The sequence below is a fragment of the Maylandia zebra genome, linkage group LG17, assembly GCF_041146795.1.
Source record: "Maylandia zebra isolate NMK-2024a linkage group LG17, Mzebra_GT3a, whole genome shotgun sequence".
Lineage (NCBI taxonomy): Eukaryota > Metazoa > Chordata > Actinopteri > Cichliformes > Cichlidae > Maylandia > Maylandia zebra.
In genome coordinates, this window is record NC_135183.1 from 11,760,589 (window position 1) to 11,775,201 (window position 14,613).

At 39.8% G+C, this 14,613-nt stretch overlaps 2 protein-coding genes and 1 long non-coding RNA gene across 4 annotated transcripts in view; 2 read left to right on the forward strand and 1 right to left on the reverse strand.

The window, feature by feature from the left end:
* LOC143413169 (uncharacterized) overlaps positions 1 to 2,848 on the reverse strand; it is a 314,090-nt gene extending 311,242 nt beyond the window's left edge. Inside the window, exons 1-2 of one of the 2 annotated variants that reach the window (XR_013093776.1) lie at positions 2,640 to 2,848; positions 2,208 to 2,545 (exon numbers count right to left, since the gene is read on the reverse strand). This is a non-coding gene — a long non-coding RNA (uncharacterized LOC143413169). Of the gene's footprint in view, positions 1 to 2,207 lie in introns of both variants that reach the window. The other variant, XR_013093775.1, reaches the window with a different exon arrangement.
* A 970-nt stretch (positions 2,849 to 3,818) lies between these two features.
* LOC101486752 (uncharacterized) lies at positions 3,819 to 9,540 on the forward strand. The gene is made up of 7 exons (XM_004567358.6): positions 3,819 to 4,085; positions 4,544 to 4,654; positions 5,031 to 5,118; positions 5,285 to 5,442; positions 6,773 to 6,880; positions 8,073 to 8,159; positions 8,702 to 9,540. The coding sequence occupies exons 1-7, from the start codon at positions 3,870 to 3,872 to the stop codon at positions 9,431 to 9,433; spliced, it is 1,500 nt and encodes a 499-aa protein (XP_004567415.1). The 5' UTR covers positions 3,819 to 3,869; the 3' UTR covers positions 9,434 to 9,540.
* A 2,634-nt stretch (positions 9,541 to 12,174) lies between these two features.
* Positions 12,175 to 14,613, forward strand: part of LOC143412331 (uncharacterized) — a 28,655-nt gene continuing 26,216 nt past the window's right edge. Inside the window, exons 1-2 of the mRNA XM_076876067.1 lie at positions 12,175 to 12,501; positions 12,679 to 12,820. The gene's annotated coding sequence lies outside the window, so the exon portion shown is untranslated. The remainder of the gene's footprint in view (positions 12,502 to 12,678; positions 12,821 to 14,613) is intronic.

Below are 14,613 nucleotides of genomic sequence, written 5' to 3' on the forward strand. Positions count from 1 at the left end.
TACTGTATACTGTTCTCCTGGCTTCTGAGATAGGGAAGAAGCTCCACATGCTGGTATAGACAACTGACCACAACCACAGTGACACACACTCAACCAGCTACAACTGAGACTAAACACACAATGACAACCAGACAAATGCATGTATACGTGCCCCATTCTGTGGTCCTGTCCATCTTATACCTGACCCCTCCCAGATCAATGCCTTCATAGAATATCTGCTATTTATAACACTTCGAATACAAAACCAAAAAATACTCTGCTTCCCGTTCTACATTTAAATATCCTAGGAACCACAAGTAAGCAGTCTGAGAGTGAAGTACTCTATTTGAATAATAAGGTGCTATAAGGTCTTTAAGATATGACGAGGCCTGATTATTCAAGATTTTGTATGTGAAGAGACATATTTTAAATCCAGCTCTGAATTTAGCAGAGAACATAATATAGGACAAATCTGCACTTGCTTTCATGTTGCAGTTAGTAGAGTTCTGGATCAACTGAAGGTTTTTCAGGAGGTTTGTAGATCTTGAATTACAATAGTTTATTTTAGAAGAAATTAATGTGTGAAGTAGAGCAGGGCGATATGGCCAAAAATATTTATCACGATATATATTTGAAAATTTGCGATAACGATATAACTGACGATATAATTGATGCAAGACAAAATACAACTCCACAACATTACTAGCGCAAAAAGACAACCTTACATTTATTTTCACTTAAACAAGAAGCTGGTTTTTATGTACATTAAAGCTTTATAAAAATGTAACAGTGCAAATGCAAATTCCTTGCTGAAAGTTTAACCAAAAGGCATTTCCAGTAGAAATGGGCTGACATATCCTGAGCATAACCATGTATAATATCCACTGAAGTTAAAAGGAGGTGCTTTGCAACATTAAACTGCAGTGTGCAGTACGTATTTTTCGGACCATAAGGTGCACGGGATTATAAGGCACATTAAGTGAAACAAAGCAGTCAGATAAATCAAACTTTATTAAACTCATTCTTCTTGCTTCCTCCACTTCTGTACCATTGATTCATTAATGTTGAATTCTCTGGCAGCTGCTCTATTCCCATGTTGTTGCAGTATATTAATGACTAACCTGTGGATGGATTATCTCAGTTGTTCTCCTGACTGAAGTTTGGTCCGTTTACAGCATCCTGCCATGCGATTGCATTTGTCTCTAACTATCAGGAACCTTAACGTTAACTTTTATAAGTGGAAAAGTGTTAGTGTTCGTCCTCCAGCTTCACTGTTTATGTTATGCTAACATAGCTGTGTCGCTAGCGATCACGTAGCACATCATTATATACCAGCTAGCCCAACTTCAGTAACCCTACAAACGTCACTGCTGTTTAGTTTCCTGTCTTCATTTATGTTGGAAGCGATAGCAGAGCTGTAGGTTTGATTTTTTTCAGAAATCTCTCAGTCAGAACATGCAATATCATGCTTAGGTAACTAGCGAAACTAGCGAGCTAACTTCCGCTAGCTTCCTGCTAACTTCTAACCCCGTTAAATGTAATAAATTTTGTTTTCATGGATGCCTGGAAGTTAAACTTCATAGTTACAGCTGGTAAAGCAGCAATACTGATCGTTTTATTAGAGATGAAAGAATTTAGACAGTTTTTAACTCTCAGTGATGCTGCAGTGTTCGTTTGACCTGAAGCATACAGAGTTTAGGACCCAGATTACTCCCAGATTTAAGAGCATCTTAGTCCGACAAATACGACAATAACGACGGCCGCTTGCATGTTCTGCAAAAAAATGTTCTTTGTCGTGTATCTGACGGACAAACACCAAACCAGTTCCACATCACTGAAGTTGCACCATTTTTACAAACCAATTCTGGTTCATCTGTTTCAGTCAACAATCGGCCATGTGCGTATGAAAACAAAGGCACTGCGCATGCGCGTTTTACTCATATTCTATCGCGATATTTCATTTTCCTATCATTGCCTAACATTATACCGGTATTACCGTGAACGGTATAATATGGCCCAGCCCTAGTGTGAAGTGACCTATCAGCATCATTCGGAGACAGGATGTTTCTAGTTTTAGTTGAGCAAATGAATGACAGTAGTTATGATCAAAATGACTCCAAGATTTCTCACAGTGTTACTGCAGGCCAGGGTAATGTCATATATCTTTTACGTTGATAAAAAAAAAAAAAAGCCTGTCATTTCACTTCTTTTCTTGTAGTGACACTTACTTTTGTGAATTTGATAGGTTCTTGATTGATTTCTTCTCTTCCCTAGTGCACTATGGCACTATGGTTTGTCTGAGCCAGCCATTGGCCTCCAGAGCAACAGATAGAAGAGGAGAAAGTCCAGCATCAGTCTGTCACAATTCTCCCTGTAAAAACTAGGCTTACAGGTCCTGCAAAGGAAGATTTCCCTGTCAATACTGATACTGATATTGTTCTTGTACACTCGAGACCAGGTCAAGGTGAACATTCAGCAAATACGTGCACAAAAAGATGAGCATGCAAAAAGAAAAAGCATGTGGCAACATAATCAGCTGATCAACCAGCAGCCTTCTTTGGAGAGCCTAGAAACATCACAGAAAGAAGAAAGCAAATAGAGTTAGAAGTGCTTATTTAAATGTGTGTGTATCCAGGAGAAAGATCTCTCTGTTATCTAACCTCTGATATCATGTCTGAGTCGAGGCCTTAGTCAGGGAGATGCCAAGAACCCAACGGTCAATCTTCGTGCTCCAGAGTGCTCTAAACCTCAGACCTCCAAACAGGACAATGACCCTAAGGACTCACCACATGAGTGGCTTCAGGACCACTCTGTGAATGTTCTTAAGTGTCCCAGAGAGAGAGACGCTTGAACCCAATTGAACATCTCTGGAGAGATCTGAAAATGGCTGTGCACCAACCGTCCGTTTGTACAAATAAATGCTATGTTCTTTTGACCTTTCACCCTCTTGATCCTCCCATTTAGTTTGTGTTAATATGGTGGTGAATGTGTACCCAGACTGTCCCAGAGCCAAAAATCACAATGAACCAACCACCAAGGAAACAACTGACTCTCCCTGTGTGCACATTTATGAATTGTGGCTTTGCTTCACATAACAAACAAATACTTCAAAACAAAGTGAGCTTATTATCTAATTACTTATAGTAATTTCATTAAAATGTGCTTTTAAGAGGCTGAATTTAAAAACCTGATGCTGAATGTGACAGTGTTCTGAAATTTACAGTCACTTAGGCTGCTAGAGAAAGAATAAAGAATGAAGAAAGAATGAATAGCTAGCTCTAGTGTTGTTAATAAGAAAAGTATACTGTGTTCAGTTTCAGTTTCTATTTATGATATTGAATGTAAGATTCAGTTTATAATTTTTAAATGTATTTTCATATGTGTGATCTTATCTTTCATGTGCTCTGTGTGTGTTCTGTCCAGTCTCCTCTGACCTCAGATCCCACCAAGTTGTAAATGCATGCTCAACTATAGGATAGCATTGTGAGATTAGTTGCTGCTTTGATTACTCGCCATCATTTTTTACCTTTTTGCTGTTTTTATTGAACAAACATTAAGCTTTGTCCTTGATTTAACTCAGTGCCGAGAGTAGATCATATGACCTTCAACAAACTGGTTGCACACGCTGATCCAAAAGAAAAGATCGATTGCATGAGTGATTATCTAACAACTGATAAGCTCCGTTGTGCAAGTGTGCACTGTAAATGTTTGTCTGGATGCTAGGTGAGCATGACTTTTTGAGAGGTAGGGATCAATGGTCATATTTACCATTGACAAGAGGTGTGTGTGGGTGGAATGGGGGGGACTTAAACAGTAGCAGGATATAAAATGTGACCTCTCCGTCTCTGCACATCGGTGTTAAAGAGAGAGAGTCGTCCCAGGCCTTTACCATGAAGACCTGCGTGCTGTTATCGCTGCTGCTGGCGTTGGGTTGTGTGACCATCAATGGTGCACCAGTGGAGCGTGGTGGCATAGAACCAGGCTCATGTGAAGATGCTTCAACAAAAGCAGCTGCTGAACTGGCTCTTACCAAAATCAACCAGAACAGAAAGGAGGGCTACATCTTCAGTCTGCACCGCCTGTCCAATGCCCACATAAAGAGACATGTAAGCTGAGCTTGCAGTATTATTACTGTGTGGTAGACCAGAGCTGTTTAAGGCAGAATTACTTTCTAGCAGAGTCCAGAGAAGTTCAGTGTATTTTGGCATTACTGTGTATTTTGGCATTTTTAGTCAAATCATAAAGTGATTTGACTAAAAATCTGGAGAAAAAGTCAGTTAGAAACATTTTCATGAAACAAATATGTTCCAAAAACTTTTCACTGTGATTGGACCAAATGAGACAACAAAAACAAATTAAACCAATGTTTTAAGTAAGTACGACAAGTCAGACTGTTTTGGGGGGGTTTTTTGAGGGGGGGATGCCATGTTAGGCAAATTACGTGAAAAACAAATGACCATGTGAAAGATCAGAACATAAATTAAACGAGTAACCACTGAAAATAAATTCCATTAGCGTTTTATTGACTGTACATAATGATTGATTAAATTTGTGTGTTTTACAGGGAGAGAATGGTGTGGTCTTCTACCTGAATCTGGATGTTGTGGAGACCAACTGCAGCGTTCTCAGCAAGAGGGACTGGAAGAGCTGTGACATTCGTAGTGGCAATACGCAGGTTAGAAAAAACACACACAAACACTGCATGTGCAAATTCTCATCAACAAGTTTACCAAAAATCTGTTTGCGTATGTAATTAATACATGTGTTAGTCCTGATTGTTTTTATTACTGTCTCTTGTGTTCTGCTTAAGGCTTTCTTACAATCTTAAATCTTTCTTTTTTAACATAGTGAGCATCTTAGTTTTGTGTTCCATAAGCAATAGTTCATAAGTTGGCAGGTGAATAAAGATATTTAGTATCACAAGATATTGTCATTGTTCTTTCAACTAATTTATAAAAAGGTATAAAAAAAATCTAAATAAACTCTTTTGCGAATGTGATGCTGTATGTATAAGCAGTACACTAACATCATGTATTGTATTGTGTTTGCAGGTATATGGACAGTGCAAAGCTGCTATCTTCATCAGTAAGGTACACAGAGTGGTTCGTCTCTACAAATACAAGTGTGCTATCAGACCAGGTATGAAAAATATTACACGTATCAAAAAGAAGTGATTGTGGTTTTCATTCAAATTCAACCATTATATCTAAAAAGACATCAAGGTCCAGACTTAAAACATGTTTTTGTGGAGTGCAGCAGTCTCTTCATAATTAAAATGACTTTTTGTTCTGCTCAATTCCTGCAGGTAGGGTGCATCAGTCCTGTGGTGGCTGTCCAGATTTAACTGACCATAATCATGATAAAGTTCAGAAGGCTGTGACTCAGTCTCTGGAGAAGTTCAATCAGCAGAGTGGGCTGGCCAATCGTTTTGCTCTGCTCAAAATCTCCCGTGCTACTTCACAGGTAGGGAGATCAAAATTAAGATGTGTGACATAATGTATCCTCGGCTCTTTTATTGTATAGATATATATTCTCATCATGCACTGTCAAGGCTGAGAATAAGGTGGCAGAATTCCCCTTTACAAATTTACACCATCAAATTTAATGGAAACACACAGAGAAGCTCCTACGCAAAAATTAGATTAAACAACTACAGTAGCCTGTAAGTAAAGTTTGCATAAACTGTATAATATTTCATAAAGTTTTCTACCAAATCTGGTATAAACAGAAAGGAGGCACATAAATGTTTATGGTAGTGGCACTGCTCTGCCTGGACTTATACTGACTGTATCCATACCTAATCTGGTACTACTACTACTGTAATGGTACTCTGGTACTTACATTAAGACACATTTCCTAACAGCAATTTCCTAATGTTGTAAACCCGCTCAACATTTGGCAATAAAACCCTTTCTGATTCTGATTCTGCTCCACCCACTCTTCCCTGCTCTGCTGTGTTTCGTTGACCTGCGGTCACATGACTCAGCAGCACTAAGCAGAACTATGCAGGCTGCAGGAAGGGACAAAGTGGAGCAACGTATAGAGGTTCCAGGTTCTAAGAAATAAAATGTATACAGTTTTCCATTCATCTTGTCACATTCTAATATTGCACTAAAAAGTATCTCAGTTTTGAAACTACCAGACCACAGCCCAGCAGCCAAGAAGAAACAGACAGAAAACAGAAGAAACAAAGCTAATTTGTTTGTCTCCCCAAATAGTGACGGCAGATGGTCGCCCCTCCCTGAGCCTGATTCTGCTGGAGGTTTCTTCCTGTTATAAGGGAGTTTTTCCTTCCCACTGGTGATTTCATTACTGGGGTTATCTCTGTATTTTTGAAAGGTCTACCTTACAATATAAAATGCCTTGAGGCTATATAAAAAAACTGAATTAAAATTGATTTAATTTAATTAAACAGAACGGGAAAATTTCACACAACTTCCTTAATCACATATTTCTGACAAAAATAAGAACAAGAATAGTGCTTAAAATATTTTTTTAAAACTTTAATCTTTTTCATTTTTTTGCATTTGGACTATGTCTTACTTTCGTGACAGGGGGCGCTACACCACCTCCAGACTTGCCAATGGTCATTCTGTTAACTAGTTACTGTGTGAAAAAAGAATCACCGTAATTTAGTGGTTATTAAAATGTATTCTATACCAAAACTTTGCTGTATCCCACACCGCCACAGAACATCACTAACTATGCTGCCTCAATTCTCACACATGATTTTATATCAAGTCTCTTCCTTAATTTGGGCTTTTCCTTTCTCTCTGTGTCTTTGTGCGTCCAGGTTGTTGCAGGTAGGAAGTACCATGTGGAATACGCCATCCAGGAGACCACTTGCCCCCAGAGGGCAGGAGCAGATGAACCTTGCCCCCCCATGAAATGCGAGTTTGCTGTGAGTCTTTTATTAATCTTTCATCTACTAGGTTTTGCCCTGTTTATTCTCAAATGAAATCAAGTTCAACTCACCTTCTCCATCAGGGGATTGTTTTACTTTCTAACAGTGCAAGGAAAAGACCTTCATTTGCTGCTCAAAGCTTAGTATGTTCTAGCTTCATATCAGTGGCTTGTGTATGACAGCAGGAGATTACTTTGATATTTAGTTTGCCTAGTTTAGAAAAAACAACGTAAAACTACAAAGTTTTCAGATGCAAATTTGTAGTGTAATGGCATCAAGTGACGATGAGTTGGTCGTAAGGTTTCTAAACAAGAAAATGAAGAAACTGAGATTCTGGATTCATCCAGAAATACATTCGCTTCTGCTTACCCTTTTCAGGGTCGCGGGGGGTGTGGGGCCTATCCCAGCTGTCGTAGGGCAAGAGGCAGGGTACACCCTTGACAGGTTGCCAGTCTGACACAGGGCTAACACACAGGGACAGACAACCATTTGCACTCACACCTATGGGCAATTTAGACTTTTCAATTAACCTATCCCCACAAAGTGCATGTCTTTGGACTGTGGGAGGAGAACCCTCGCAAACACGGGGAGAACATGCAAACTCCACACAGAAAGACCCTGGCCTGATGGTGGAATTAAACTCAGGACCTTCTTGCTGTGAGGCAACAGTGCTAACCATGCCACTGTGCTGTCCATTCTGGACATCATCCAATTCTAAATAGAAGGCAGCAGCAAAAAGAATTTCTTGTTTTAATCCAAGAGGTGAAGCTGCATCACAGCTGCTTTTGTACATAATTCCGGACGTCAGTAAGGAAGTCTGAGCTCTTGTGGGTAGACCACACCTGAGGAGACAGAGAAATATTTTTCAGATAGCAGTATGACCCAGAGCATGCTGCTCTGGGTCATACTGCTTAGAATTAAAAACCTATTACCATATCATTGTATATTCTGTACTGGTATGCCTTTGAGCTGCAAGCACACTTGCCAAATGCAGTGGTCTGATTGGTCCAATCTGTTAATTCACACGCGAGAATCAGAAAAACTGAACTTGATCCAAAAAAATTTGTCCAAAAGTATTTTTAAAACAAGAAACATTTGCACAAACTGTACATGTAAAGGCCTTTATACTGTAGTAAAACCACAGGCATAATTATTGCACTCTTACTTTTTCTTCTTTTTCTCTCCTCAGCACAAGGGTTTCTGTAAGGCATCCCTCTTCCACGCTCTCAATGGCGATGAGAAGATTGAGGGAGCCTGTGAGATCTATGAGCCTGAGGTGAGACTCTTTTAGATGGTTTCGCTGTTTACCTTCAATGTCTTTTTACAGCATAAGAAAAAAAAGGATGATTGGTGGATTGTGTGATTTTAATTTTGGAACTCACTAAATTAACACAAACTGTTTATACATGTCTTTGCTGTATAATTCCAATGAGGATGTGTTTTTTTAAAACTACAGAATCAGATGGACACATCCAAAGTTTTGTTAACACCGTTCCCCTAAAGTTTAGCAAACAGATCTGCTACAGTGCTTTAGCCTGTCAAAATTCTCAGTCACACCTGGTACACCTCTATTTTGAAGCTCTAACTGTCCAGGTAGAAGAGTTAAAAAATAAAATTCACTCTGTACTGTTGTCGTGAAGGGAGACCATAGCTATGGAGGCCAGAATTGCTGTTTGTTATTTTCAGGACTTAAGTGGGCCTTGAAAATCTGAAGATGGAAGCACCAGACCATATTTTATTCACATGGCCATTAGAGGTTGCAAATCTATAATACACTGTTCACTCTTTAATATCCTACACTCTTTATCTCTTCTCCAGGCTGCTGAGAGAGAGAAGAAGCTACACCTGCTGGGCGGAGAGACTGACCACAGCCACAATGACACACACTCACACAGCCACGACCAAGACCAAACACACGACCACGCAAACGATCACACAAAATGCCACTCTCATCATGGCCACACCCACAACCACACTGATGACCGTGATCACCACCACACACATGACCATGCCACAGGCAGCGCCCACAGGCACGCTCATGACCACTCCCATGACCACGGTCTGAATCACGATCACGTGCACACTCATCACGCCAAGGCACACAACCACAGCGGTGACTCTCCCAGTCACCACCACGACTATAAGCATGCTCTAGGTGTGCACACACATGAACATGACCATGAGCTGGCTCTGGACCATGACCACAAGCACGGTCACCTGCATGAACACGAGCACCACCACCATCACCACGAGCACGAACATGAGAACGCACCCCACGATGAACCACAGGGAACAGTGATAGTCCTGCCCGCCTTGGGCCAGCCTGTGACTCTGCCTTCCTTCCCTGATGTCCCAGTTGGTGGCCCTGGAGTTGGAGTCACTCTCCCACTTAAACCCGACCCTCAAATTCCTGGACAGATGGAGCCCACCATCGAGCCTTTCCCAAAATCAGTCTCTGCCCAGTGCCCCACCACAGCGGGAAAGCATAAAAATGTGGATGAACTCTTCACTAAAGACCTCGAATTCAAGCCAGCTGCAGCCAGTTCATAAAGCCTATAAAACTGTTTTTAAATACACACACAAAGGCTCAAGTGTAATGAAAAGAAGGAAAACTATTTGGCATTGCATTTTTCTACATTAAACACATTGTCAGTAAAGGACTGCTTGCATGAGTCAATCTTACCGTTTCATGTCCTAGAGCAAAAAAAATGTTTTAAATGCACATTTTTTCATAGATTCCACTAAACAACTGATTTGCTTTGGCAAAAGGCTGCTAATATTTTTTGCACCAACCAAGCAATTCCCATATAGGTTACAACTGAAACCTTGCCATAAATCAGCATGCTGTGGAGTTAAAAATTTGTGGCACCTTAAAAATTGAATACAGGTGACAAAAGGTAAAGACATTCTGTAGCTGAGAAGAAGTACAGGTACTTGTTTTAAAAATTTGGGAACTAGCTGAAGTATTGATTCAGCTTCTCTGCAATGAAATAAATAGCTGAACCTCTGAGTGTACACCTGTGGACTAACCAACTGTTTAAGGTAACGTGCTAACACGGTTAATGCTAGCATCACTGCAGTTAGCCCCACCCTTTTATGCTCATGTTAGCAGTACTAGCTAGCTAACTTGCTCTTCACAAATAAAGCTTCAAGTTAGTCTCTGCCAAGACTAGATATGAAACTACCCATTTGTTTTGATTACACAAGGGCACACATTTCTGGCCTCTTTAAAATATAATATTGTTTAAAGTAAACATTTCAACTGCAAAGAAAGTTTAGCAAACATAGATTTTCTACTGTGGTTTATGCTGTCCAGATTCTCAGTCACAGCACCCACACCTCTCATTTTAAGCTGTAATAGTGTTCTAACAGAAGATTTAAAAAATAAAAGTCACACTCTGTACTGTTGTTATGAAGATGGCTACAAGAATGCTGAAGGCGTGCACACCTACGAGGATGACCATGAGCTGGCTCTGGGCCACGACCACAAGCATTGTCACCTGCATGAACATGAGTGCTACCACCATCACTACAAGCATATAAAATATACATATAAAATATACAAGCTGGCCCATTGTTTTTTACCTGGAGACAGCAGTCGCCCCATTGTTCTGACACACAACACTACACACTAACTACAAAAGGCAACACATTAACTACACACTCCAAACACGGTAAACGTCACAAATCTCTCACTTCTTAAAACTCACTCTCTCTCTTTTTCTGCTGTCTTTCTTTCTCTCTCTCTCTCTCTCTCTCTCTCTCTCTCTCTCTCTCACCATCACTCCTAAAACTTAACCCTCTTTCTAAACAACCAAATGTCATGTTGCCATATCATTTTTGATTAGTCAACACGAACTGGATGTTTTTTGTTTTGTTTTTTTATTTTTTGATCATAAGCAGAGAGTGCTTGCTAGCTCTGTCCTTAGCTTAGACAATAAACGTGACGAAACTATTGAGGAAAAAACACGCGTAAACATATTTTTATCATGACTCTGGTTTTACGTGGCCTATCTACACAATTTAAAACCTGGTATTTATCACATTGTTGCTTTGTCATCTTGAAGTGATCATGTGATTGGCTTACCACGACTACTTTATTCTTCCTCAGTCAAACAACAGCACTCATGCAATTGTTTTGCCCCCTAGCTACAGGTGTTTTGCCAAAAAGTGATCGTATGCCAGAAAGTGATTGCCGTCTGCGGGAGCGCGCGCAGCTGCTTAAAGCTGTAGCGCCCAGATTACTTACAGCTACTTCCGTGTAACTGATATAAGATGTGGTAAGCTGAACACAGCTTCAACCGTCTGTTTGTTGAAAAATAGTAACGCCACCGCACCACATTTTCTTGTTAGTAACAGTACTGGCGTTGTAACAATAGAAATAGTAATTAGCTAGATTACTCATTACTGAAAAAAATTATGCTGTTAGTAACGTTATTCCCATCACTGGTAATAAGCAAGAGAATAATGCAGGAAACAGAGATTTTTAGATGGGAAACTGTTCTTGAAGCACACTGAGAGAGAGAGAGAGAGAGCTGTGCAGATGTGAGGTGTGATTTTTATCGTGGTGAAAGCAAAACAGCAAAAGTAAGAGGGAATTAATGACTATGTTTATGTGAAGCAAATATTAAGTTTTGACAGTTTGCCAAGGAATGGGACTTTGTTCACACAACATCAAGCCTGCATTACCCACAATCTAATTGACAAGTGGAAAAGTCAGTCCAAACAGTGAAGAGGCTGCTGAGCAAGGCAAGAGACAGTAGTACTGACTTCTAACAAAGCCTGCTAGTATACCGCACAACGCCACAAAGCAAATGTTCCAAAGGAAGCTCAACCAAATCATACATCATTCAGGCAGAAGATAATGCTATTCGAAGACAAAATCGCCAAGATCTTCCGGACATGTAGAGTAGAATAGAGGTTGGAGGCTGATGAACAACCCCAACACACACTGGAGATACTATCACCTGGAACAGCTACACATACATAAGAACAAACACAGAAGATCTGTAAGACAAGTAAAGCCACCTATGAGACTGATTGAACAGAGGTGTTGATACGTTGTTTGGAAGATAATATTGTCATAGTATTTACACAAGTTGCACTATAATTGTGTACTGGTGTTGAACTGATTATGATTGTTGAAAACTACTTGTGCTTTTAACCTTTTATTGACAAAGCTTGGTTTAACAAGTAAAAGGAGAGATAGTTTATGTTTATGAAAGTAGAATTATTATATTTTTAAAAAGGGATGGTGTAATGATAACAGCAAATGCATATTTGCTTAGTATCAGTGTTTGATGTTGTTAATATGCCCAGACTGTAGGGGGAGCTAGAGGTCTAGAGAGGAGTTACCTGACGGCAGACTGGCAGAGTTGCTGTTCACATGTGATTAACACCAGTTCGATAAAATACCTTCTGTTCCGCTCTTAATGTATTGCAATATAGGGGCTCTTTGCAATGAGCTACTTTTATTTTGAAATTCGTTTTATTTTGAAAATCAGTTTCAGGAAGTGATAGGATGTCAGCCATGTTTGTTTAGTTCCTAGCGGATCACATGTGGGGAAATTTGATCCAGCGACATCTGCCTTTTGTTTGTGCCATCGACACCACCGTCTGTAAGTTTTCATTTGTATTGAATTGTAGGATTGTATTTTATGTATATTTTGTGGAAATATTTGCTGTAGAGGAATACTTTAGTAGTTGTGTGCTAACGCTAATGGATGTGTATTGGAATCTAATTTTGTTGTGCTAATGATGCTAGGTTAATTTTAGCTATGTTATTTGTATTTCAGTTTTACTCCATGAGGAAATACTCACTAATTAAAAGGAGTTGGACGTTACATCCTGACTTCGCGCGTTATTTCAAGTGGAGTTAGGCTACTGCTGAATTGTGTAGCGTACACACACAAGGAGAGCAGGATACCTTCTCTTCAAGTAATGGTGTTGTCATGGCCCTGAGTCTGACGACTCTGTGTTTTGTGTTTCTTTATGTTATTCTATGTTCTTGTTTATTCTGTTATGTCTTTTGTTAAGGGTTGCTGTTCGTTAGGGTTTTGTTCTGTGCCTGCCTGCTCCCACTTCTCTGTGTTCCCTCTGTCTGTCCATGGTGTCACTGTGTCTGGTTGTGAGTCTGTCTGGGCGTAGATTTGGTTTTATTTATTTATTTTATTTAGGACATTGCATGTTAATGAACATAAATGTAAAAAAAAAATTACATGAATGTAAACATGCCAGATTATAGCCAAGGGCTAATTTCCATCTGTTGTCCTTAAGCATAAAAAATAGACATAAAAATTCATCATTCATTCATAATAAAAACTCCATCACCAAACTTACACATACACACCATTCTGTTCCCAAATAAAACATTAAAACTATACAACTCATACATGATCACACACTTGATTTGTCCATAACCAGTTTTTAACCTTTGCCTTAAACAAATTGAGTGTAGAGCATTCTCTAATGGGTTGAGGAAGACTGTTCCACAGATGGCCTCCCTTGACAGAGAGGACGTTCTGCCCAAATGCTGTCCGTCTGTGGGGTATAAACAAGTCTCCTCGGATTGTAGCTTGAGTGGTCCTGTCTAAGCTTTCTTTATGCCTAATGAACTGCTTTAGTGGTGGTGGAGCAAGGGAGTGTAAGACTTTATATATTAAACACACTCTTTTAAGTTACACTAAGTTATTGAAATTCAGTAATGTATGTTTTTTTAACACATGACAGTGGTGGTGGGAAGTCGGTTTTTTGTCAAGTAGTTTTAAACTTCTTTTATAAATGTTTTCAATAGTTTTAAGTGTCGTTGAACAAGCAAGTGACCAGGACATCAAACAATAGTCCATATGAGAGATGATCATTGAGTAAAAATAAGTTTTTGCAACATTAATATTTAAATTATTACTTATATGATTAAAATTTCAATTATTAAATTTAAGTACCTGGGACACTTTATTTATGTGACTTGAAGGATAATGTTGGGTCTAGAATGACCCCAAGATATTTAAATTCTGGAGCTAATTCAAGCTCTACTCCATCCAGGAATATTTTTGACTGCTTCAAGTTTAAGGGGCGTTTTGAAAAATACATACAGTTTTTGAGGTGTTCAACATTAGGCATGAGTCCTCCAGCCAGCTATTAGGGCTGAACGATATATCGCATTTGCGATAATATCGCGACATGATCAAGTGCAATTTTCTAACCGCAAAGGCTGCGATTATATTATATGTCCAAATTCATGGGCTGCATCCTCCTGAGGCCGCATTTGTAGACCGATTACGTCATAGCGACGCGCCGAAGGCTGTCCAAATTCGTAGACTCCTCCGAATGTAGCCGACAAATGCGTCCTCCTTTTCCCCGAATTTGAAGGATGGGTCGGGTGTGTCCTTCGTGGCCTACCATATCCCAGAATTTATAGCGCGGCCCAGCCAAACTCCAGTTTCCAACAATGGCGGCCGCTACTAAGTTTTAAAATTACTCATACTAATCTTTCTGGATCACAAAATAAACTTTTAACATATTTTCAGGCGAGAAAGTAGTTGTGTAAACATCAAATATCTGCTCGGTTTATCAAGATATCCCATATTTGCAAAAGTGCTTCGACGTTTTCGGAGGCGTCTGCTACCCACCAGCTCGACAGCTAGCCGGGAGCTCGAGGGTTACTGATGCGGCCGAGAACGGCACAACTCCCGGCACATCATTTTCAGATCACCGCGGACTTTCGCTGCTCG